This window comes from Caretta caretta, chromosome 17 (genome assembly GCF_965140235.1).
Source record: "Caretta caretta isolate rCarCar2 chromosome 17, rCarCar1.hap1, whole genome shotgun sequence".
Classification (NCBI taxonomy): Eukaryota; Metazoa; Chordata; order Testudines; family Cheloniidae; genus Caretta; species Caretta caretta.
In genome coordinates this window covers 17,320,802-17,335,250 of record NC_134222.1, presented here as the reverse complement: position 1 = coordinate 17,335,250, position 14,449 = coordinate 17,320,802, and the positions used below count along the sequence as shown (strand labels likewise).

Here is a 14,449-nt window from a genome sequence, read left to right as displayed (position 1 = left end):
ATCCTAAATTGTAAACTTCAGTAATTCTCATTTTCCTGGTTACACCAATCTTCACTTAGATCACTTGTTGTGTCTTTGCTCACTCAAGGACTCTATAGCTTAGGAATTGTATCCATTGCATTGAAAAGCCATGTGGGTTCAATGTACTGATGCTATCAGCAGAGCAACACAGTAAACATTTAATCTTTTTTTATATATATATATGTATTGTCATTTGTATTGTTCAGACAGTTGCTGATAATACAGCTGGACTTGGGAATGGCTGTTCTTATTTTGCCATGAAAGTGGCTTTTTTTTCTCCCCAAGTGGTGTTGCTATCCAGAAAATATCTCCAGGCTTTATTTATCCTGCAACCTGTGGAGCTGCAGACAAAGGAAGATGCTGGCTGAATGATAACGCTCCTGCTCTTTTGTGGCTATGGAATGAAGTTGTATTGAATGTAGCCCCTCTGTGCCGCTTCCCCCCAGCACTAAACACGAAGAGAACTAATGTGCAACCATAGCCAAAATAACGTGTGTGAATGGAGAGATGCCAAGCTCCTTTGTGGCTCTCTTCAAGAGAGGTTGTAGATGGAGTCTCCATGCTTATGAGTCTGGTTACCAAAGTGAAGAACCAAGACAACAGTGATGAGGGAAGAAGGCAGCCCAGGGAAGAGCACATTTACATGTGAGGTGTCAGTGTGTTTACAGGAGGTCTTCGGCAGCTCAGGGTGAGGAAGATGCCTTGGCTGGAGGCTTTGGGTTGGGACTGGGTCAGCTTGTCTGGTTTGGAAGTGGCTCATGAGGTATATGGGTAGATCTGTGTGTGCCACGGCTGGGAGTGTGAATGGCAGCTCCCCTGGGAACGTACTCAGACTTGTGCAGCCAGCACCGAAGCACATATTGCAGCGTCCACACTTGTATCGTTAGTGAACTAGCTGGAGTACATCCAGCACAAGCACATCTTCCTGGTTGCCATTCTCTGGTTGCAATGTATGTGCATGGCCAGTCTGTCAGTTTCATCTGCTTGGCTAGTTGGCCACTCCTCCATGTAGCCAATTAGCAAGAGGCTGTCCCTGTAAAATCATCAGGGCGAGCAGGACAGGCCCTGTAAATTAAGACGTTTGTTTGGGGCACCTTGTCTATCTGACAAGGAATCCTGACTGGATCTCCCAGCAGATGACTTGCAGGCTGCCACTGGAATCAGTGAGAATGCGTGGGTGTCTAGGACATGTCCTTTGATAAGCAGGATATTATGGCACATGATTCAGAAGCCGTTGTGTGGGGGTGCTTGGTTTGTTCTGTTCCTGACAAATGCCATATTGCATTATATGCTAGTAAGAGGAAGAGTGCTCCACTCAGTTCCCATTTCATTAGCAAGCATCATGTCCAGTCAGACTCTGACAGAATGAACTGCACAATTGTACAACACTTAATGTTATATATGAGTGAAACCATAAGATCAACCTTATCTCACCTCTTCATTCTTGTTGACTACTTCTCCTAGCAGACCCACTCCATTCACTCCTTGTAATTCTGGATATTGGAAATCTCTTCAGCTGAGTGACTGCAGCATCAGTGGAACTGAATGGGTGCAAGGTATTGAACTGGGCTACAAAGTTTTCAATTTCTGGGATGCTTGTTCAATAATTCTTAATACTGTTCATCTCTATATCATTCAGTGTATAGTTGGCATCATTAGTCGCTTGTAGAGATGGGAAACGGAGTCAGCAATACAACCCAAGTCTCTTGACTCCACTCCAGTGCCTTACTCACTATAGCATGGCACCATGTTATCCGCCGATTTATAGTTGTGTGCTGGCAATCTTTTTGGTCTCTGTCCCTGGAGAAAAGGATCCTTCCCCTAAAGCCACCAAGCACCAACTGCCACCTTGGTAGTCTTTCCAGATAGGCCAAAGACCTCTTGGGCCATCGAGAATGAACTTTCTCACCCTAAAGAGCCATACTGGGTCAGACCAAGGATCCATCTAGCCCAGTATCCTTAATAATATATATTCTTCTATAGCAGATAGCCAGGTACATAAAAACACACAATACTTCTAGCAGGAATCCAGCTTCCCAAACTGCCAGACACAAGGGGTGTTGAACATGTTAGTTACTGTAGCCATGGCCATGTTTCTAGGACCCAAAGAGTAAAAGACATCTTACGGTTTTGTCCAAAGTGGCTAGTCAAATGTGGGGCCTTTGCCGGTTGTTTGCACTAGGAGGAGAAATTGATGATGAAGCCAGGTTTTGTTTGAGGCAATCTGGTTGATTTTCAAAAATGTACAAATCCTGTTTCCCCAAATATAGGAACAATCAAACAACAATAAGAGACTGTCTTCTGCCTCACAGGTCCAAACTTCTTTCAGCCAGTACCCGACCCAAAACCTCTCTCTTAGCTTCTCACAGGGCCACACAATGTATCTGTCTCTCTCCTGCCATGCACACCACACATTTAGCCAAAACAATACCAAGTGAAGTTCATCTATCCAGATTTGTAAATTCCTGAGCTGACCCACTTATCCCTTTGTTTTGGGCAGCGATCTGTGCTTAATTTTCTCTTGCAGTTATTTTAAATAAAGGTCAGTGGTTAAACTAATAACATTACTCAACATAAAGCTGTTCTTTAGATGTAGTAAGGGCTTATCTACACACAAGCTGGAACTGAAATAACTCAACTGTCTGTAATTCATGCCACTAGTTATTTACTTCGGGGCAACTCTCTGTGTGTGGACACGCACTTAGGTTAAGTGCCCAGTTATATCTAAATAGGACATTTTTATTTTCAAAAAAGCATCCACACACAGACTCACACCAAACTAGTGATGTGAATTTAAAAAAAAGTCTTCACTGCCAGCAAAGAGATGTGTTCATAGCAAGAGAGGTAATGTATTAGTTAACTCCTATAAAATTCTAAAGGTGACAAAATGCGGGCAGGTTTAACCTCACCTAGCTACAGAGTGGTTAACATTCATAGATTCCAAGGTCAGAAGGGACCATTGTGATCATCTAGTCTGACCTCCTGTATGACACAGCTACTAGAACTTTGAACTAGAGCATATATGTATTTTAGACAGACAGACATACACTCACTCATTCACTGTGGCTGACTATGCCTACCTACCTCACGGTAAAAACGACCTGTGTTTTATCTCCACTGGGACTTTATGGCAATATAACTAAGATGTACTAGTTGTCTCACTGTAAACAGACACACCTTTTTTGGCTGTCAAGACATGGCCTTAGTTATTTTGGTTCCAGTTTGTGTAGGCATAACATTTGAAATAAGATGCCAACTTAAAGCAGCATATACAAACTAGTGTCTGAATAACACATGAGGGAAGGGGCTTTTCATGTGAAGTCACTGGAGAACACTAGAATTTAATTTTAAAGTGATGCCAATAGCAGTCAACGTTACCTGCCTGGTTAGACCCCAAATGGGGACCTTTATGGAAAGCCCAGGTACAACAAGGATTGGTATTTGCTAACGAGGCAGTGGTCTGTTTGTGCTGAACCCAGTGCCTCAACAGGGTGTGGAGGGAGGCTTTGGGGCTATTGCAAATGATTTCTTAAAGATGTAAAATTGAGGCCTGCTCTATTCGCCCATTTTTTTGTACTGGCATGGCTGTGTCAGTTAGGGAGGTGAATTTTATTTTGAACCAAAATAGTTACACTGATACAAACTACAGTGTGGACACAATTATACCCGTTAAGCTAATTTATCTTTCCAATACAGGAATAAGCTATACTGGTATAACTGCATAAAACATCTATGCATAGAACATAACCTCTTCTGGTAATTAAAGAGTGTATGGTCCTTTTTTGAAAGAGTATGGGTGTTAACCCTGGGGTCCGGCCAAAACTAGCTTGAGTAATTACTTACTTAAATTAGCCTTCCTAATTTCCACCTTCAGTTTCAACTGAAGCAGTTATATGTGATGGTGGAGTGTTGTTGGTGCAGTGTAGCTGCATTTCAGTGATGGGTGGAGTGATCCCTCTGTCAAGGGCTCTGGGATCTCTTTACATGGAAGGTGACATATAGACAGACACAAAGCATGTTCATGAACTTCACGTGCACGTTAAACATGAAAGCGGATCTTTTTCTAAGATTTCTTTACCTTGCTTGTTAGTTCCCTTTTACACAGACAAGAAACAAATACTTCCTTTCTCATAGTAGCTAATGTAGGCATCTTAGGTTTAGAAAGAAGAACACCAGCCATCACATTAAATACTTGATGAGATGCCCTAAGGTGAGGGACAGTTTCTATATTTATGAGAAGAATGTTAATAATTAACAATGCAGCACTGTGTCCTTGTCTGGTTCTGTCTCATCTAAGATTTTAAGCATATGAACCTTTAACAGAAGAAACTGTCCTTCCACTGAGCACAGAGAAAGGAATATAATGGTACATAGCTTTTCTCCATTCACTTACCGGATGGAGAGGAGCCTCAACTGTAAAGTCCAGAGCAATTCCCAAACTTCATGTATGTTTGGATCTGGAGCTTTGATGTTGCCTCATCTGACTGTAAAATCCAAGGGTTGCCTTAATCCAGGGGTGGATTTTCAGTAACCTCATGTAAGAGGAAAGGGATAAACATCTGAGTCCCTTAAACATCTATTAGAGGGTAATGATGCAAAGGTTCCCAATGCTGTCCCGGAACAGAATTTTGCCTGCCTCTCTGCATAAGAGTGCTTCATCCCAGTAGCTCTGCTTTGGGAGGGAAGAGGGTGCCAATTAAGCAGCATTTAGAGAGTTAGGCAGCCAATAGAAACTAACAATGAATTTCACATGTCTGAAACTAAGTGAATATAGTGAGTTGGGAACAGGATAAGCAGCTCATTCAATTTTGAGTCTTCAGATTCTTCTAGCAATAGGCTAACCCAGTGGTTCTCAAACTTTTCTACTGGTGACCCCTTTCACATAGCAAGCCTCTGAGTGTGACCCCCTTTATAAATAAAAAACTTGTTTATATATTTAACACCATTATAAATGCTGGAGGCGAAGCGGGGTTTGGGGTGGAGGCTGACAGCTCGCGACCCCAATAACCTCATGACCCCCTGATGGGTCCCACCTCCCCAGTTTGAGAACCCCTGGGCTAACCTCAAATTTCAAGGAGAGGGCCGCAACGCCCGAGCTGTCTATCTGAACCTTGGAGCTCTAGGATTGACTTGTAATGCAGTTACATTGTCGATCCTCGTTCAAACAGCTTTGAAGACCTTTCCTGAAGGTCTTTATTCTTCAGTGAAAAGCCCTGCTGATGCTCTAGTGTCAGAATTCCTACATTTTGGGGCTGATGTTAGCGTTGCTCAAATTAGGTTTCAATTGTTCAGGGCCTCTGTGCCCACCTTTTTAGTGGGTTCAGTTCAGGCTCCTGTGGCTGCAGCCTGTTTCTGGGCTTCATTGAACTCAGAACAAAACTATTTTTTTCCTTCTTTTTTTAAATGAGTAACTGAGCTGGTAGCAGTAGCCAGACTAGTCACTAGAGAGAGAAATATCATCACAATTAGCCAGTGTGTTATAGTCCCATCAGGGGGCACTTGCCGAAGTCTGGGGTTCCCAGGAGTCAACTCCACAGACTTGTGGAGGAGGTACAACCCCTCCAGCAGGGAATTAATCTCAGAGTCGAGCAGGCAGCCTAAAACCCCACAGAACTCCACGTGAGTGTCCCTCGGCACCTTCTGGGTTCGAGATTAAACCTGAGACCAAACAAGATTCTGTAGGCCTGGGGTTTATTGTGAAAGTTTGGCTTTGATATGACTGATGCTAGGGTATCACCTGGGATTAGAGCTTTAGGTGAAGGTAGGGTTTGGTGCTTCTCCTCTTCCTCCTCAGGGATCTTCTTTCAAACTTGCTGGGATCAGAGTTTCATGCAGCAATAATACTTCCAGTGGGCCAGATACCAATGTCTTGTCCTCCCTGGTTAGGAACACATGTAAAAGGGGATAATACTCTCACCTATTCCTTCTTTTGCGTACTTAAATTGCCTACTTAAATTGTAATCTCTTTGTGGCAGGGATTGTCATACTCAGGGTATTTCTACATCAGGAGAATACATAGTGTGTTAACGGATCTTCAACACATTGTGAAATACAATTTTACCCTTGGGGTTAACCATGAACAGTTGACATGTTTCTAAAATACAACTTATCCTTGTCCGCAGTAAGGCTAAAATATTGTCGAACAGGTTGAAGACATGTTAACACACATTCCATTCTCCCGGTGTTGGCTTATACGGGCTGCCCAGAACTACTACTATGGAACCCTAATCTCAGTTGGGACCTCGTGGATTTACCCTAATATCACTAATAGTGTAAACATATTGTCAGAACAGAAAAGAGGAACAAACTATGTAGGATCCCATTGTACTTTTTATGCATAGTTTATCTCCTCCATTATCCAAAATGACCATATTCCATTTTTAAAAATCACTGGAATTATCTCGGTGCTTTTCAGTGTCTTGGACGCACAGGTACATACATTCTTCTTCGAGTGCTTGCTCATGTCCATTCCATATTAGGTGTGTGTGCTTGCCACGTCCACTGGTGCCGGAAGTTTCTTCCTCAGCAGTATCCATAGGGGACTGTCTGTGGTGCCCGCCTGGCGCGGCGTAAGGGGTGCCACCGGCTCCCCCCACCCTCAGTTCCTTCTTGCCGCCAGTGATGGTGCTTCGGCTAGCATTGATTCCTTCTCTGTTCTTGAAAACTTTGAAATCCTGTAAAATAGTTATACATAGTTAGTAGTTTTCTTAGTTACCCTTAGTAGTAGTTCTCAAATTCTCCATTAGTCCTGAACGGGACCCAGCCGGGAATCAGGGCATGCCCCGGTCCCCATGCTTTGAGCCCTGTGATCACTGCAAACGGCCTACGCCCATCAGCGATCCACATACCAGCTGCCTAAGGTGCTTAGGCGAAGGGCATATAAGTGACAAGTGCTGTATCTGCAAGTCCTTCAAACCTAGGACAAAGAAGGAGCGTGATATCCATCTAAGAGTGCTCCTGATGGAGTCGGCACTCCAGCACCGGAGCAGCAGTCCAACTCTGCACCCAGCACCATGGCCTCCACGCACAGTGTTCCCCCAGCGCCGTCCACGAGCCGGCACCGGTCTCCCTCCACAGCTCCAGTCAAGAAGCCAAAAAAGACAGTGAGGGGAAGATCTCCTACCTCCCACAAGGGAAAGGAGAGGGCTGGGGGTGAGCCAAGACCTGTGTTGGGCAGCTCAACATCCCCCTCGGGAAGTCGGGCCCCAGCTCAAGTCGAGTGGTGCAGCCCATCCCAGGCCTTGCCTGCGACTCCAGATAGTGGTGCAGGCCTCAGCCAGCTTCAGGTGCCATCGATGACCAAAGCCCTTTAAGCAGCTCAGGAGATCCTGACGCTCCCAGTGCTGCCCTCACCGGCTCCTGTTATACCCTGATCTCGCGGAAAACCCACGTTGGGACCTATGCGTGTGTCCATGCCTCAGCAGTACTGTTCCCCATCAGGAGGGACATCCCACCAGCGTTTGCCCGCCCGCAGCTGTCACACCTCAGGATGGGAGAGGTAGGCTCACTGGACCCCTCTTCGGTCCCCGCACCAGGGGCACCGATCGTGGCACTCGAGGCATACCTCGCCGGTAGATTGGCGCAGACCCTCTGAGGCACGTGCTACCCAGCAAGAACTCTGGGCCTGGCCCCAACCATCTTTAAGGGCCCAGGACTGATCCCGGGACCAATCGGGCACCAGAGACTGCCAATTGCCGGGCCATCATCGCCCATCTCCAAAAGGAAGGTCGCCCTACTCAGGACGATCCTCCCAGCAACCGGCTCGTAGCAGCTCCCAGTCCCGTTCAACGTCCTGGTACGTGAGGCATGGATCGCCAGGTATCTGATGCAGATCCGCCGAACACCGTTGGTCCCTGAAAGCTGACCAAGACAGTCTTGCTTGGCAGGTCAGCTTCGGGACGCAGCAAACGGCACTGGTCAGACAAGAGCCACCGTTAAGCCTGATCATGGTCGCCCAGGACCAACCGCTCCGCTGGTAGCTCTGGCTCAGGACAAGTCCCGGTTCTGACGGTGCTAACTACATTATCAGTACCGAAACCTGTCCCATGGCTACAAGTGCAATGGCTGGCGCCATGGTACCCGTGGAGCCTTTGGGGGTTCACGCAGCCTTCCTAGGCTGCCTGATCAGTGTCGCGAGCCTCGGAGAGGTCTGTGGCCTCGTTATCCCGTCCCCCTCTGGTGCTGGAGACTTCGGGGAGTAAGACCCTGCAGGTCCAGGGGGACCCAGGGGAGCAAGCTGTTGGACCACCAATGGATGTGGAGGTTCCTGCAGCACTAGCATCGTCCTCATTGTCGCCACACGAGGCTATCACAGGGCCCCTCACCCAGTTCCTCAGAATGACGCCAAGGCGCACCAGGAGCTTTTGAAGAGGGTCGCTTCTAACCTGGGGCTTCAGGCAGAGGCATTGGAAGAGCCCTCGGACTCCGTTTGATGTCCTCTGCTCCTCGCCTCCTGCCAGGTGGCTCTACCCCTTCATGAAGGGATTTCCAAAATCACTAATACCCTGAGTCACTCCCAAAAATAAAGACTCGAGGAGGCTGGATCTTTTCAGACGTTAGGTTTACTTATCTTCCAGACTTCAGCTGAGAGGGCCAACCACCAAGCCCTCCTTGGCCGATATGACTTTAATATGTGGCAAGCCATAGCCAAATTCGAAGGGTCGCTCCCCGAAGCTTCCAAGAAGGAGTTCTGAGCGATCCTCGATGAGGACACGACCGCGGCAAGGGTGGCCCTCCAAGTGGCGTCAGATGCTGCTCATGCTGCTTCCTGCACCATGGCTTCTGCTATCTCCATGAGGCGACCCTCTTGGCTGCTCCTCTCTGGGTTGTCCACCAAGGCTCATCAGTCAATGCAGGACCTGTCCTTTGACATCCGGGCCCTATTTGCAGAGCAAACAGACAGCAAATTGCATGGCCTCAAAGACTCCTGCACCACCTTGAAAATCTTGGGTCTCTACGTCCCAAGACTGGTGCGTAAGCAGTTCAAACCACAGCAGCTGCAGGGTCAGGGGAGCCAGCCTCAGCAGGACCTGCCCCATAAACGAGCCAAGGGCTACAAGTGCGGCCCGAGCCAGCTTCCTCCACCCAATCAGGCTCGACCCGTAATAAGCAGGGACCCAAACGGTCATTTTGAGCGTGCACCCGAGGGCGACCTACCAGACTATTCCTTGGATCCATCCCTCCGTGTGTTCTCCAACCGCCTTTCCCTCTTTTCCCTGCCTGGACGGCTATAAGCTCAGACAAATGAGTCCTCAGCACAGTGAAACAGGGTTATACCCTTCAATTCCATTCTAATCCCCCTTCCCACACGCCTTCCCCATCCCTCTTCAGGGATCCGAAGAAGCCATCTCACGAGAGCTTCCTCGTGCAGGAAGTAGAGGGGTTACTACAGCTGGGTGCAGTGGAAGAAGTTCCTCTCGAGTACAGAAACAAACAAGGGGTTCTATTCCCGGTACTTTTTAATCCCAAAGGCCAAGGGTGGTCTACAGCCCCTCCTGGATCTGTGAGACCTCAACAAGTACCTAAAGAAGTTAAAGTTCTGCATGGTTTCCCTGGCTTCTATTCTCCCCTCCCTGGATCTGGGAGACTGGTATGCTGCCTCAACTTGAAGAACGCATACTTCCACATAGTGATCTTTCAAGGGCACAGATGCTTCCTCCAGTTTATGGTGGGGCCCCACCACTACCAGTTTGCGGTCCTCCCGTTCGGCTTGACAACAGCACTGAGAGTGTTTACCAAGTGCATGTAAGTGGTAGCAGCTTACCTCAGGCGCCGGGGTATTCAGATCTACCCGTACCTCAACAACTGGCTCGTCAAGGGCAGCTCCAGGTCTCAAGTCCAAAGGGATGTTGCAGTACTTCAGGCCATGTGCTGCTCTCTGGGCCTACTGGTAAACGACAAAAAGTCAACATTAGTGCCGGTGCAGAGGACAGAGATCATTGGAGCTGTCCTCGACTCGACCTGCGCCAGGGTGTTCCTGCTTCTTGAAAGGTCCCACATGTTGACAAACCTCATCGCAGAAGTCTCTGCATACCCTCTGACTACAGCACCTGTCTGCGCCTCCTGGGTCACATGGCAGCATGCACTTACGTGGTCTGCCATGCCAGGCTCCGAATGTGGCCCCTACAACAATGGCTAGGGACTGTCTATTCCCAGTCCAGAGACCGCCCTGAAGAAGATTGTTGCCATTCCCCAGGTGATACTTACCTCACTACGATGGTGGACCGACAGGTAGAATTGCCAGCATCTAACACCTTTTTGATGCACTGTATGAAAAGTTTCAGCTTCATCCCTAGTGACTTGGAATGCATAATGTTTCATCTTGGCTGGCATCCTTGTTAGTCTTGGCAGAGATTCCAGACTTAGTCTGCAATCACAAGTACCCTCAATCCAAGAGGCAGTCCTTCTACGCCAGGCAAACTGACCACATAGAGTGGATGAAAGTACATAGAAAACTGAAGAGCAAGTATCTACTTATGGGTATGTAAGCAGTGTCAGGATGAGCTCCACCCTGACATCTGGTGGTGAGTTGTGGCAAGTTGTGGAAAAGAACTTCAGGGGCCGATCTCATTTGCACAGGCACACCCACTCTGCCTAGAATGAGGCCATAGCTGCCCAAATGGTCACTTTGGCTGCTGTGGGATCCCCAGTGTCTCTGTTATTGGGGCAGGAAGAATAAATTGTTATTACCCTGATTATGGGAACTGTGCTTGGAACTGTACTTGGCCTTTTGTTATGATGGAGGGACTCACCATCAACTAAGTAGCACTCGCTAGGCAAGAGTCATGGGTTCCAAAACTCTGTGAATTGAGAGAGGCTGGGGACAAGTATTAATACTTGGTGGCATGGGCCCCTTGGTGAGGGCCTTACATGCTAATTGCACTTCCTCCTCTCTCCACTGTGGAATATCAGAGCTAATTTTGATTTCATTAGGAGCCTAGTTACAGGCTGCTGAGCTCACTTTGGGCTAATGGGGCACCAGCACTGAGGCTCCCCTACTACAAGCTGAATTCACCAAAGAGCTGAACTGACTAAGAGCTGAAATCACTGAGTCTTAAGTAGTGGGGGAGCCTGAAGATATATTGTGGAGCAGTTTGCGGGACGGCTGGAGTGCCTTGTGGACAGGCTGGTGGAGCAGTTCGTAGGACGGTGGGAGCTGCTGGTAGGACGCGGAGCAGTTTGTGGGGCGGCTGGCGGAGCAGAGCGAAGCGAAGGCCTATGGAGCTGTGGGGTGGTCAGCTTCAGATCATGTAAGGTGCCTCTTACCCCCATCCCATCTCCACCCAGGTTGGGAGGTAAAGCTCCGCAGATAAACTTTCGAACTCTGGGGCTGCCCTGACCAGGGACAGAGACTTTTGGGTCATTGGACTTTTGGGACTTTGGGTGATTTGGGGTTGCTGGACTCAAGAACCAAAGGGAAAGGGGCATGCCCCAATTTGCTTGGGGAGGGTTTTTTTTGCTCATGGGTTGTGTTATGAATCCTCTTGGTGGTGTTTCCCCAACATAATGCCACATTGTTTCTCTCTGTTATTAAAAGGCTTTTTGCTACACTCAGACTATGTGCTTGCGAGAGGGGAAGTATTGCCTCTTGGAGGCGCCCAGCGGGGATGGTATATATTTGTCCCAGGTCACTGGGTGGAGGCTCGAGCCGGTTTGCATTGTGTTATTGGAATGCATCCCCTAGATATTGAACCCAGCCCTTGTTGCTGCCAACTCTGGCGGGCAGAAGGGTTACAGGTACGTCAATAAAGCCACAACGGCTATCATTCAGCATCATCTATAAAAGCAAAAATCACGTGGCAGAATGGATCGGTACATGCTGCATTGAGAGTCAGTGTGGGTGAGGTCTTTTATTGGCCAACGTCTCTTGGAGAGAGAGACAATCTGTGAAACATATTGAAATGTGTTAACTCCTTATGCTAGACAATGGACCATTCAAGGTGAAGTGGCCAGCTAACTGCTCTCCAGTTATGGGGGGAAGAAGGAGGAAGGGAGGGGGAAGGCTATTAATGGAGTGTCACATTCTCCCCATTTCACCTTCATTCTTTCTTCTGAATTTTTCTCATGGAATAGTTTCTCAAAACCAATCACAGAAAGTAGTCTGCAGCTTGCAGTGTTACCTGTAGCCTAGATCTGTGCAGGTCATTCGTGGAATTATTGATTCTTCAAATATTGATGATCCTCTTGTTTGGTTTCAGTATGTGGTGATGCCAAAGTGCCAGTCAACAGCTGTTGCCTTGCAGATTTTCATGAGCCATTTGCTGGGAGATGCAGGCAGCCCATACCTCACTGGAATTGTAAGTAATGGGATTTTGTGGCTACTTCTCTGAATCTTATCCAAACCTTTTTAAATATAAAACATTTGGAAATTTCTGAAGAATAGACTCTGATTCCTGGTCCCAGATTGGAAATGCTTTGAATACTCTTTCTTGCAGTGTGGAATTGGAATCCAGATGCAACTTAAACCAGCACTACTGTACTAAGCACTTTTATATCACTATTGTCCTCCTGGCCCTGCAAACCCTTAAGTACAAGCTTAACTCTATACGTACTATTAATCCCATTGAGTACAAAAGTGTCTGCAGGCTTAGGACTTCACTTTGATATCAACTATACTAATTCATAAGGATTTGGTAGCAGTCTGATTATGGCAATGGCACTTGTTCAGAGTGTTTAAATCCAAGTGCAAAACTTTTCTGCCAGGTTAATGGACAAGTTCATGGGAACTAATAAAATACCATTTTGCACTTCAAAATGAAAAATACAATTAAATAAAATCTGCAGGCAAGATCTCATTCTGCGAAATACCTTCTGGAAAACTCAAAATATGCAACTCTTGTAATAGCAGGGGGATTGCTGTAGTTGAGATTGCATTGGCATTCCAATGATTGGCATGCCAAGCCCCTGGTCTCAAATGCTCCTAACTTTCCAAAACTTTACCTTTCTGGACTCAAACTTTCAAAATATTCACACAGAAAGACAAGAGGTGGAAAGACTGAGGAAAAGAAGAGAGTTCAAGGAGTGGGAATGAACTTTGTCACTTCCAAAAATAACTGAAAGGTTCAGTGGCTCCAGTGCCAAAATGGGATAGCCAATTGAAATTTGGGAGAAATATGCTCACTGAAGAAAAGTATATGTGAGTGGTCTGATGAATGCTGGTTTTGATTGTATGGCTCTACTTTGAAAATCACTCTGATGTGCAGTAACCTTTACACAGTAGCAATAAGCTCTTACTGGATAGCTCGGGAAAGCTGCATTGCACATGAGTGCCAGGACAGCAGCGGCACGTTCTCTGAGAAGCACCTGGGTATGAGCCTTGAGTTCTTCGAATGCTTGTTCACGTCGATTCCAATCAGGTGTGTGTGCCTTTTCCTTTCCTTTCCTTTCCTTTCCTTACCCTGTCACCCCACCTCATCTTGAACGCTTCCTTGTTCAGAATCAGACTCCCTTTCCTCACCCTGAAGCCCCTTCATAGCTCTTCCCTTCTCTTCTTGTCTCTTACTGCTGCTTCCGCCTACTTCTGCCAACAGTGCCAGCTTTGACACCCACCCATCTGTCAAAAGTAAAAGCTTTGATGAGGGATGGGTGAAGACGTTCTGATAATGCAAGAAATGATTCAAACCTTTGTACAAACTTGAAATGTGGCTCAAGCTTGTTTTATGGAGACAAAGCGGGAAACCCAGTCAAATGAGTTAATGGCTAGTGCACGAGCACTCTGCCCTGCCATGGTTGCAACTATTTCCAGCTCATGTGAAACTGGAAGCTCTGGACATATGCAACAACCCGATTGCATGAGACTTCTAAGCCGAGTGAATACTGAGATGCAGTGAAGGCCAGTTTATGTGTGTTACCAGATCTAGCGCATGCAGGCAGTGAGTTTTCTTTTCCTGCCCTCTCAGTCTTGTTCTTGTCAGAGACGGCATTGCGAGCAACATGTTTAAAACAGGGAGAAAATAAGCCATTGAGTCCAAAGTAAATGACACTGTGTTCCCCCCCTAGATCTCTGATGCTCTCCAGACCAGGCAGAATGACTCACACCTGGGGGCCTTCCGGAGCCTGCAATACAGCTTCATCCTGAGTGCCTTCATTGGTGTCCTTGGGGGAGGCTTTTTCCTCCTGACAGCCCTTCATGTTGAGAAAGATCGTGAGGAAGCCCAGCAACTTTGCAGAGGTTTCTATGTCCAGTTGTAATTTCCTCTATCAGCCTATCCAACTGCCATAGCTGTTTGTACCCCAAACTAAAATACACTCTAAGTATGTGACATAACAAAGGACAGTCTGTTCAGCTCAAACCCGCAGCAAAACCAATCAACCACAGTAGCAGACTAAACAAATTCCTCATGCCTTGGGACAATAGACTTTGCAATGTGCCCTGAAAATCAGCAAATTGCCATTCCTGGCAATTCCTCAAGTAACTTGGCAATACTAC

General features: G+C 47.0%; 1 protein-coding gene across 1 annotated transcript in view; it reads left to right on the top strand.

The window, feature by feature from the left end:
- Positions 1 to 14,449, top strand: part of SPNS3 (SPNS lysolipid transporter 3, sphingosine-1-phosphate (putative)) — a 52,562-nt gene that overhangs the window by 33,093 nt on the left and 5,020 nt on the right. Inside the window, exons 10-11 of the mRNA XM_048824292.2 lie at positions 12,219 to 12,317; positions 14,020 to 14,191. Coding sequence (XP_048680249.2) covers positions 12,219 to 12,317; positions 14,020 to 14,191 — 271 coding nt within the window. The remainder of the gene's footprint in view (positions 1 to 12,218; positions 12,318 to 14,019; positions 14,192 to 14,449) is intronic.